Genomic DNA, 12,716 nt, shown 5'->3' with positions numbered 1-12,716 from the left:
CGCCGAAACCTAAACCCCAATTTTATAACCCATCCTACCCAGTCTACTCTAACACATGGACTCGTCCTCTAAGTATAAAAACCACTGCCCGTGCAAAGTGTCGCTCTTTTACTAGCTTGTCGCATCACAGGGTAGGTCGCGCTATGGTTTACAAGTTTACATTTACCACCCACCCTCCCACTTAATTTTTATTGTAACACGATGCTTGCCAGATTTTTGTTATATTACAGTGTTGTCGAGAATTATGAGCTCCATTATAAACCCACATCGTCATGGCTGGGACTTAACAGCGTACGGCCCACCGTCAGTCTGTCCATTGGTCTACTTAGTTCGACCCTCGACGACAGGTTCCTGCGTAATTGACTGTACCAGTGTTAGACAATTTGCTAGACTATGATCAGTAAACCTTATTTGTTTTCGGGTACAGTTTTCCAGGGTTATTTTACCTTCAGTGAAGTTTTATCTCTGGTTTTTACTCTGGCCTTGAAAACACCATTTAAGGATAACGAATGGAAGTGATGTATAGGCATAGTTTCCACGAACACACTTCCCGCTTGTTACGTGGGATATATATTATGTACTTAAATTTCCCGCCGTTCTCGGGGGAACCTGTAAAATACAATTGATTCCAGCCTTGACATTATTATGCCAAACCTTTAAGATAATAAATTGCGTAGTTAAACTGTTTGGCGTTTGTCGTTGAATAATTCATTCAGCGTTATACGTACAATTATTTGAACGTCAAAAAACTTGCATTAATAACGTATAGTTTACTTGTTTATACATGACAGCAATTTGTAACTCATTTGAAAGACATGGTGAATATATTAAACGAATATCAGCACAATCTGAGCATGCACAAACTTGTAAAGAACGTTGGCAGCCGATTCATCTGGTATGAAAGACGACTTAAATGCTTTTCTCAGCGCACCATTTGTCTGCCGGCAGGTGAAAACCACATTACATGAACTTGCTCAGAAACAAATCGCGTAATAACCGTTATTCTCGAGCGTAATCTGTTCTACACAGCAAACATAGGATTAACAGAATATGCACAAATATAATTCAGTTACATTCAGTCCAATAGAAAGAATCGTACGCAAGTAACCAAAGAACTGTTATAGGTTCATGCTGCTGTAAACATTTCATTCGCTGTTTAAGAACATATACTATGGATTCTATTCTTTATATTATTTCGTAATTTAATTTACGTTTGAAGAATGATATATCCTTCATCAGATTAATGTGTGACCCTAATAATATTAATATAACGATACTCATCATGATAATAATAGTAATGATGATACTATAAATGACATACTACTACTACTACTACTTCTACTACTACTACTACTACTACTACTACTACTACTACTACTACTACTGCTACTACTACTACTACTACTACTACTACTACTACTACTACTACTACTACTACTACTACTACTACTACTACTACTACTACTACTACTACTACTACTACTACTACTGCTGCTGCTGCTGCTGCTGCTGCTGCTGCTGCTACTACTACTACTACTACTACTACTACTACTACTACTACTACTACTACTACTACTACTACTACTACAACTACTACTACTACTACTACTGTTACTACTACTACTACAACTACAACAACTACTACTACTACTACTACTACTACTACTACTACTACTACTACCACTACTACTACTAGTAGAAGTAGTAGTAAACAACTTCAGTCTAACGCTCTCCCGACTGAACTATTCCGGCTGACATCATTTATGTACTGCTATTTGGTGAAGTTGTGTATAGCGATCGTTATTATCGGTCTATTTATAAACTAATACATTGTACGTTTTCGTATCACTACGCCTTCCAAGAAACTTGCTTGCGCGATAGGTCGTCAAATACCGTATTACATTGATTCTCCACTAAATAAGCAAATTAGAAAAACCACAAAATAAATATATTTTGATTATGTTTTGTTTTTATACAAAACCAAAACGTTTCGCGTATTTGCCCAGTCCCTTTGATCTTTCCCCTGTGATCAGTTGTGGATCAGTTATTAATTAAAACAATTAGCTTTGCATTATTGGCAATAAATGTTGTAATACATGTAATAGGCACAAATGCAGTACTTATTTACTCTAATTTACACAAAAAATCACCACTATGCAAGATATTCTTAAAACAAAAATATATACATTGAACTATAAAATAACTTCTCCTCCCATTAGCGAACAAAAATGGATTACATACTAGTCGCCGCTCTCCAGAGCAACGCCAATGACCACACAATCAACTTGCCATTCAATATCAGGGAGGCCAGCGCGTTTGATTGGTCATACATTCACACCACGTTTTTGATAGCATTGTAGACTTGGGAAAATGAATATAGTAAAATTATTTTAAAATACAACTCGTTCAAAAACAATATTTGGCATGAAGCATTGCGTCAAGCATAATAAATCAAATATAAAAGTACCAACTAAACAAAATAACATAAATATATCACTGATTAGAAGGAACCAACGGCATATGTGCAACTTAAACGGAGGCTGTTACGCTTTTCTTGTACGATAATACAAACGCAATTATACACAAATGCATTACTCGCAACTTTGTGATCGAATCCGTGTGCAAAAACCGGTTTTCTAACTTACTTTTACTCAATGTGTTAACAATTTGTAGCCTTTAAACATTGTCTTACTTTGAAAAAGTTTCGCATACTGAATATGACATTGCGTCGGAAGTGATACAGAAAATATATGATTATTAAAAGATAAAGGATTGGCGTTAGAATATGTATTTTACCTGTTAATAAACTTGCAATTGTTTAAAATATTTATATAAACATGTTTGGTATGATTGACGTTATTTAGTTAAAAAAATAAAATAAACAGTATGTCATTATTCGTAATTAATCAAGTTTCTTTGAAAGAAGACGCGTTATTCAACACACCAGTTGTCGGCTTGTAGCTAAATACCTTATCACATACCATTTCTCAGAAAACCTCTTAAATACAGAGTTTCGCTCATCAGCTCTAACGAACACTGTGCTTTTTAATGATACATAGTGAACATGTGATTATTACAATTGCAAATAACGATAATGCATTTAAGTTCAGACTAGGTGGAGAATAATTAAGCCGTTGTATGCATTTGAATAAGTTGAATACACGCATTCATGTTGAAGCACATAACTTTTACTTACCAGCTATAATATACTTTCGAAATGTAGCAAATGTCTCGTTTTATAGTGAATAATTACTAAAATTCAAAGTCCTATGAATGCACAGCCCAATATAAATAATACAAATAATTTAAGTTTTGAAACAATAACACTTAAAATATTTATTATTAATAATTGTATTATTAGTAGAATGAAAGTAGTAGTAGAAATAATAATAATAGTAATAAAACTAATAATACTAACAATTAAACTAATAATAATAATAATAATAATAATAATAATAATAATAATAATAAAAATACTAATACTAATAATAATAATAATAAAAATAATAATAAAAATGATAATAAGATATGATAATAATAATAATAATGGCAATAATAATACTTACAAAAATAATAATATTATTATTAATCATCATAATCATAATCATAATAATATACTACTACTACTACTACTACTAATAATAATAATAATAATGATGATTATTATACTTATAATAATTATACTTATGATACTACTACTACTAATAATAATTATAATACAACTACTACTACTACTTCTACTTCTACTACTACTATTACTACTACTACTAATAATAATAATACTAGTCATAACCATTATCATAATCAAAATAATATACTACTACTACTACTAATAATAATAATACTAGTCATAACCATTATCATAATCATAATAATATACTACTACTACTACTAATAATAATAATAATAATACTAATAATAATAATTATAATAATTATGATGATGATAATTATACTTATAACAATAATACTAATACTACTACTACTACTACTACTAATAATAATACAACTACTACTACTACTAATACTACTACTAATTATAATAATTATAATAATACTAAAACTAATAATAATAATATAGTATTATTTTAATTTGCATTGTTATTATGAGGATACGTATAATTATAATCATTATTATCATTATAAGTAGTAGTGGACGTAGAAGTAATACATATCAATATTATTATCAGTAGTAGTAGACGAAGTAGTAGTGATAGAAGTAGAAGAGGTAAATGTAGTAGTATAAGTAGTAGTAGTAGTAGTAGTATTTGCATAGTGTTATCTTTTATTATTTAATACTTTACGTCCGTGTGAAAAGTATGATAACTCATTTGTTTATTATGAGAGTTACTAGATTTTAGTTTAACAATAGTAACTGAGCTAGATTAAGGAGCTTCGTGTTTTGATTTAGATTTAATTGTGTAATATTAGCGTTTATTGACAAGCCGGGAAACACATGGGCTTCTCTCTGTTTAGAATTCGTGTCCTTGTGTTAAATATTAGAGTTACGTTGCTTAGTTTGATCGTTTCGGCGTTAAGTATTTGGGATTTGCCTTTATAATGAAAGTTGATGTGTTTAGCAAGAGAGCCTCTGTTTTTGACATTATAGTTCCTGAATTAACTATTAGCGTTCGTTTGTATATTACGAGCGTTATTGTGATTAAGTTTGGATGTAATGTATATGTGAAACATTTCCAGTGTCAATTATAAAGTCACTGTGCTGAATAACATAGTTTTAGTGTATATTTTGAATGTGTTTATGGTAAGTGTGAGATTACATGTATTGCGTCTGATATGTGTCTGTTTAACTTGACTCCTATGGTTTTGTGTTTGGGAGTGCATGTGTTTTGATATTCAGTATGACAATTGCTGTGATCAGTATTCTAGTTTCTTACTTTAGTTCAGGAGTTTCGGTGTTCAGGAGTTCCGCTTTTTACTTTGAGAGCTCTAGTGTTTATTATGCGAGTTCGTGCGTTCGATTCGATAATTTCTTTGTTTAGTTTTGGCGTTTTGGTGTTAATTTTAAGAGTTATTTTTTTCTTTTGAGATATTATGAAATCTGTATGAGAGTTTTTATCAGTGTTTCTGTGTTTAATATAATAGTACCTATGTTAAGATTACTGTATAAGAGAACTGTATAAAGTATAATAGGCAATGTGCTACGTATCAGCGTTCCTGTGTTTCATATCGTTGTTCCTCGATTAAGTATGAGGGATCCTTGTTAATTGTTTAAGTAACTGCGTTTAAAATGATGGTTCCTGTGTTAAGTATTCTAGTTCCGGTGTTTTGTAAAATAGTCATTTTGTTATTTGTGTTAGTTCCTGTACTAAGTACGATTTTGCATACGTTACATATGAGCTTGTCTTAAGAATGACATCACCTGTTTTTAGGATGAACTTTCTGGCGTTTCGCCGGATATTTGCTGTGTTAAATTATGTGTTTTGTATATAATTTGAGAGGGTCAGTGTTTTATGTCAGATTGCATGTGTTGAGTCTGATACTTGCTGTGTTGAGTACGAGAGTCCCTGTGTTTATGATGAGGCTTCATACGTTTACTATGCGATCACCGTTGTTTAGCGTTAGCATTCCCGTGTCTAGTTTACACGTTCAAGTGCTTTAAACACGTGGTGTTTTCAGTATGCTGGTTTCTTTATTTGGGGAGGTAACTTCTTTATAAAACATTATATTTTTGTTTTTAGAATGAGGGATCCTTTGTTCAGTTTGAGAGTTTCTACATGGGTTATAAGACTTCAAGCATTAAGTATATGCCTTCATGTATGATAATGTTTTGGTTAATATGATAGCATCTGCATCTATAAAGATGGTGTCTGCGTGTTGTATGAGATTTTAAATTATTTCGGATAATTATTGTTTTTCGTATCCGAAAATATGGATACGAACAATATAAACAAATTACTGGTGTCCACAAATTTAGAGACACACAAATAAATGCGTCCGACAATTATAATTATATGGAACTAAAAACAATACATCAATTTAGAATTATTTTATTGTGATTTACTCTTCCTTTTCTGCTTTTAAAAATACATAAAACTTCACAACTTTGCTAGCTGTTGCATGAAATCATATAGAACACAACGGTTGAAATGTAACATTCGGCTTCCTTAATAGGACGAACTTGTGTCAAATGCTGTCGGGTAAATCTATTTTTTTTTCTACCAGTACAATTTGTTTTACCCGATTCCGCGAATGTCATGATCTATGCCCGCGTATATGACATTAATCCGGTGGTAAACAAACATGATCGAGGTGTCACAAGATAAGCAAAAACAAGACCGAAGTCTGTAGAATAGCGCTATAAAATGGAATGTTCGAAAATTAAAAGACATAAATTATTGGCGAAAACCCATCCGAAAAATAAGAGTCAAGAAGAATAATAATTTTTGCTAAAATAGAGGGTGTACGAAAACTTAGTGTTCGAAACTAAGAGAACTTACGGTTCTAAGATCATGTTATCTGCCGCATGTTAAGCTTGCAGTCAGTGTGTATGAAATCTGGGAAACGACTATTTACTACTAATGCTGTTTTGTTAAGGGTGAATGAGCTGCTTAATTAGACATCCGGCTTTTCGCTTAACAAGCCAGCGCTAATCTTCTTTGTATATCCTTATCACGTTGAACATATACACATATTGTACACAGGAATTATAGGATCTCTTGCTGTAATCTCTTCATAAAACTGACTACATTGATTAAACATTTATCGCCGAAATTAGCAGGCCCTGAGTATTCTTAGATAATGGTGATAACATAGAAGGATTCTGTAGCAAGCTTTTCCTTGCAGGTAGCCTTAAATTACGTATTCTATCGGTACTGATCATAGGAAGATAATCACATGTGGGCTTTAAAAATACAATGGAAAATTACATCATATAATAGTTCGATCTGATGAAGACTTGGCATTCGAATGTGTACCTGTAGATATGAGAAACACACAACTAAGGAATTCATCTGTATTTCACAATTACTTGTAACACATGCAATCGTGACCTAACTCTTGATTTAAAGATATATGAAATGATTATTTCTACACTTCGATAGTTCCATTGACAAGTAATAGAAATACTGCACATATGATAATCAAAATATAACAGCTTCAGAAGGGAAAAGAAAATGCCTTTATCGTCGATAAAACATAAATACATGCCTTCTGATATCGAACATGTTTAAAATATTTGAGTCATACTGGAAAACGTTCATACATGTATGGTTAGTTAATTAACAATACTAAAATTATCACAGTTCTGCATGATCGTAATCTACAATGGTTCTACTAGTAACGTAAGTCAACATTTGTTGAATTCAATATCCAACATATTATCTATGTTTAACGCAACATAGTATTATCTATACACGTCGATGTGGTTTGTTGACCCTAGTATAATGTGAAGGTAGAACCACTTTACCAGGATTAGTTAAAATGTCTTTATATACACAAACATTCATATTATTATACAGTACGCATTGTAAACACGGGATAAGGTAGCAAACGTTAGATTGAATAGCAGGTTTTTCGATTATATGATACTACGTTTTTAAATAATAACATTACCGAACAGTTATCCCCTTTATAAAATAGGCTGTTTTCATAGGTTCCCACTTACAAATACGACAATGGTCAGTTTTTTTAGTATTCTCATACACATGGGAACTAAATGTGTTGATAATTATTTGCAAAAATGCTGTGTAATTGGGAGATTTGTACATGATTTGTTAATGGTGTTTTTAATGACATAGGCTTGTGTGCTTTGTTTAGAATAATAAACAGAACCGAATGAAAGAAAACTTCTACAATAAAAAGTTATTGCTTGATATAGACATCTATCTGAGTTTAAAAGGGAAAGAACACCATCACAAACGTTAAAAACATTTCCGTTCCCTCAAAACCATATGTTAATTAAACAACAATAGATCAGGAAACAAACGTTACAACCGGTCGTTTACACGCGCTGAATTGCTGATTCTATATATCACAAACAGACTTTCCGTGCGATTCTCTGTCGAAACTGTAAACTGTGTGTGTTCTTGCATACACACAAAACAGATATCTCTTAACAATAAATGCCGGTAGACTATTCATTTGGACTCTGCTGTATAAGAAAGTACTCCTTCGGAAAACGTGAGAGTGTTTTGGACATACAATAGTTTTTAGAATTCCAGTAACATGTCATTTTCAGTGTTAAATCGTATTTACTTAAACTAACCAGCCCATTTGGATTACAACTTCACGCGCAGTTTCAGTGCACGTGTACTTATTAATTGAACGTTTAAGTTTACGTTTACATATATGCATATATTTCTATTTTAGCATGATACAAACTTTTTGTTTTCGAGCTTTCATTAAGCAATTATGTTCACATATTTACAGTTTTTATTCAGTTTCAGTTTTAGCATGTGCATATTTAAAGAAGGTTTGCTTGTCTGATTGGTTTAAAATCGGTACACATGTGCCATCGATGTATTTCACAAATACTCTAGAATGTGGTTGTTATTGTTTTGTTTAATTATGTAACAATGAGAAGCAGTATTTCTTAAATGTTGTATAATATACACGTCTGTGTATATATGGCGGGGTGCATTGAAAACAATTATGGTATGATAAAAGCCCATACACCAACACAATCAACAAATATTTCGTTAACTCTTAAACAAGCAATGTTCATTATAGGAAAAGTGAAAATGTCAACGCTATATGTGGTTTAGGAATATAGATTAAACACGATACAAAATGTTGTGTTTTTTTTTCCTTTTTTTTGGGACAACATATTTTTTACACATGTTCATGTACCAAGTAAGTGTTCGTGTGTCGTATGAATATATAGACAATACATGGTTAGTGCCGAGATGGAGAAGGATTACCCGGTCAGACTTATAAAAAGAAAATAGGGCGGGCCAAACCGGATAAACTTTCTCCAGCTCGGCATTAACCATGCATTCGATTTATCCTGCTTCATTTTACATTTTGTCTTTATTTTGTTCGATTTAATGATATTTCATTGAAAAATAAAATCAATTGCAGACGACCGAAATTGAAAGTGTATCAATGGAGTGTAACCTTTCTATTTATATTACAAAACTCCGTACATTGAAGGTTATGAGTAAATACATTTAAAGGTGAAATTTATTACATAATAGCCATATGCTTGCTTAAATTGAATACACATTTATTAATTTCATTATCATTTAATTTTTACAAAAGTGTTCGCAGGAATTTCGCCTGTAAATTTTGTAAAAGGTCAAATATTATAACATGTTAATTGGCGCATAGGAAAACATACTTTCGGTTAGATTGTGGTCTCGCGAGGTACTGCCTGTGATCATCTAGTTCAGTCGACCCTGCTTTATTAGGTCAATGTTTGAAACAGAGGCAGGTTAAATATCGTTGAATGAAATGAAAATGGATTATATTGCTGCGCAAAAACAAATAAAAACGAGCATTTTGTATCTCGTTAAATCTATATTACGATACCCATAGAGAGTAGAGATGTTTGCTATTGCTATAAGGAACACTGATTTGTGTATGTGTTTACTTAATTTACGAAGGATGTTTCCAAATATGTGTTGATTTTGAGTATTAAGGTTACTTTTTTAATAATGCGTTTATAAATACATGCGTATTTGAATATGGTTTGTGAGTATACATAACTTGTTATGACAACGTTTTGTGTACTTTCAGATATTGGGGATATTAAACAATACATAGTGCATTTCGTAAGATGGATGTATCAAGCCCACCGCCGTCGGTACAGAACTTGAATAAAACATTTGCAGACATGATCAGTAATGAATCTGCAACAGCAAACGCCTCAAACGTCATGATCGAGCCCCATCAGAACCTTGAAGCAATAATTGTCCCTGTTCTCTTCGCAATTATTTTTCTGATCGGAACTGTTGGAAACGTAGCTCTTATCGTGACTGTGTTGAAAAACAAATCAATGCGAAATACGCCTAACATTTTTGTTGTCAGTATATCAGTTGGTGATTTGTTTCTATTGTTGTTTTCCGTGCCATTCTCCTACACATTATATTCAGTAACGTCTTGGCCGTTCGGAAGTATTGTTTGTAAATTGAATGAATACATGCAAACACTTTCTCTCGGAGTGTCTGTGTTCACATTAACCGCTCTCAGTGGGGACAGATATATCGCTATTGTGCATCCAATGAGCAAACATATGGGCAAACCGAAGTTAATAACAGTCATCACGGCGGTCGGAATATGGATTCTTGCTATGGTTCTGGCGATCCCCGAAGCAGTAACGTCCGACCTTATGTATTCTCTCGGTCATATGCCAAATACTGGCAACACAACTAAAATCCCACCGACTATTGCATACTGCGACATTTATCCAGATGGACGTTTGCTAACATGGTACCCTAAGGCGCACTCAATGTTTCGTTTTATCGTTATCTTTTTGGTCCCAGTAATAATCATTAGCGCGTTTTACACAATGATGGCGAGGATTCTGGTAGTCAGCAGTCGGCAGATGCCCTGCGAGTCCGTAAAAGACACATCTATGAACCAACAACAAAAACGTCAGGTGCAGGTGCGCGTGAAAGTGGCCAAAATAGTCATGACTTTTGTTCTTATATTTATATGCTGCTGGTTACCTAGACATGTATCGATTCTTGCCGGTAATTTCTTTGATCCGGAGTACAATATGGGTTGGCACGTACTGAAAATAGCCTCCTTCTGTCTCACGTTTATATATTCGTGTGTGAACCCGTATGCATTGTATATCCTAAGCAGCCAGTTTCGGAAATATTACAATCGATACCTGTTCTTTTGCTGTCCAAATGTTCAGTACAGAAGCCTTGCGACTGAACAGTCTGCGATGTACAACTTCAACAGCACTCGGCGTGGAAGTACGAGTTTGACTGGTGTTGTGCACTCGCAGTCCATGTGCTAGTGAATCGTAACAGCGGGCAATGTGCCATGCGTATTATAAGTTATATCAGTAGTAGTTTTTACTCTGAACATACAACACTCGTAAACTTGTTTTGTTTTGTGTTTAAATGTTTGAACTACACATACAACCGACCTATCTGGAAATAGTAATTATTCGGAACTCTGTTTTTGTACTTTGAGCTTGCTTTTGCGATGTACATATACACATAACACGCATCCATAAGAGTATGTATTGTCAGTCAATTATAAATATAAGTTTAAGTAATGTTTGTCAATGTGCGAATATTCATTCAATACAGTTGAATAACGTTTAACAGGTGTGTGTGTGTGCCTTTGTTTTCAGAATATTGTCTGTTATGCGTGTAGAGCAAATATGCAGTATGTATAAACGTTGATAGTGTGTAGTATTTACAAACCGCAACACTTAAATATTATATATAAGTGTGAGTGCTCGATAAGACAAAAAATGATATGTCTATGATTTGAATAGTCTATGATTTAAATTGGTTGGATGTTGTATTTAACAAAAGTATCGTGTCAATGTTGTATATATAGAGAATACTAGGTTAGCGTTGAATACAGAGAAGTTTATGTTGCGAGGCTTAGAACGCCGGAAGCGCGAGCCTTGGCGAGCGCTTTCGGTGTTCGAGCCGAGCAACATAAACTTCTCTGTATTCAACGCTAATCCTAGTATTCAATTTATCCTATTTGATTTTTTCAACGTGACATTTAACATAAATAGATCTAATAACCTTAACAATAATTTTAATTCAGTCATAAAAGCGCTTAAAATCTAACAAATGTAACCATGCGTAGTGATATACATGTATTTGTTCTGGTACGCAAAATAGTCTTTAAAAAATTCACACACAAACTATAAAACAAGTAAAAAATATCACCATATGCCTGCATTCAATTTTACGCAGTATGCGAGTTTTAACACATTACGACCGCGAAAAGAAGATTTTACTTTACTATAATTCATTTTATTTTCGAAAGAAAATGCTCAAAATCCAATATGGCGGCGATTGCTCCTGACAAAATGATGTCGATGTTAACATACATGTACACCATCGACGACCTTGTTCCGGCTACCATAACTTTAAATGTCGCTTTTTATGATTTTTGACTGGCGCGACTTTGTACAGGTCTGTCAATACTGAATAAACTGTACGCTGAAGTTTCTTTAGCTATTGAAGACCTTGGCAATTTTGACGAGTAAACAGACAATTGCAGCGACTGACACTTTATTTGACAAAATATACAGGGCAATACGTTTTCCGACTTCGGACGACGAATTTAAGGACGCGCAGAACGTGTTTTTTATAAAATGTTATGGGTATGCCGTGTGTGATCCGATGCATCAATGGCGCCCATGTTTAAATCATTTCCCCGAGAACAGGGAACGACAAAAGTACAAACAATAATCAAAACACGTAAGAACTAGTATCTTACCTTTAATTATCCTTTAAAATCCATCTAATAATCCATTTAACTTAATAATTGACGATTTTGCATCTAGGGTCTTTAATAATTATTTTAGCATAGTTAAATAAAGACCCTTATGCCATTCTATCACTTTATTCAAACGAGTTTATGGACGCGATAAACTTTCTTCTTCGTCACACGCTACGTCATGTACTCTACATTACTGCTGTTCAATTGAACCGGAGCAGTTTATATAATAATAGCCGTTGGTAAACTCGGTTGCATTTGCAGATTTCTGCATACAAACATAATTATGTTTAAACTTGCACAATGTTTTATTTATCTATGGTAAATGCCCTTATT

General features: G+C 33.2%; 1 protein-coding gene across 2 annotated transcripts in view; it reads left to right on the top strand.

Moving 5' to 3' along the window:
* The window catches only part of LOC127853134 (neuropeptide CCHamide-1 receptor-like), a 34,068-nt gene extending 22,908 nt beyond the window's left edge, over positions 1-11,160 (top strand). Inside the window, exon 2 of one of the 2 annotated variants that reach the window (XM_052387365.1) lies at positions 9,696-11,160. In XM_052387365.1, coding sequence (XP_052243325.1) covers positions 9,736-10,926 — 1,191 coding nt within the window. In that variant the 5' untranslated portion in view covers positions 9,696-9,735 and the 3' untranslated portion in view covers positions 10,927-11,160. The remainder of the gene's footprint in view (positions 1-9,695) is intronic. The other variant, XM_052387364.1, reaches the window with a different exon arrangement.
* Positions 11,161-12,716: the final 1,556 nt, after the last annotated feature.

The sequence above is a fragment of the Dreissena polymorpha genome, chromosome 12 (assembly GCF_020536995.1).
Source record: "Dreissena polymorpha isolate Duluth1 chromosome 12, UMN_Dpol_1.0, whole genome shotgun sequence".
Taxonomy (NCBI): domain Eukaryota; kingdom Metazoa; phylum Mollusca; class Bivalvia; order Myida; family Dreissenidae; genus Dreissena; species Dreissena polymorpha.
Note: the sequence above shows the minus strand (reverse complement) of the source record. Positions and strands in the feature narration are given on the sequence as shown.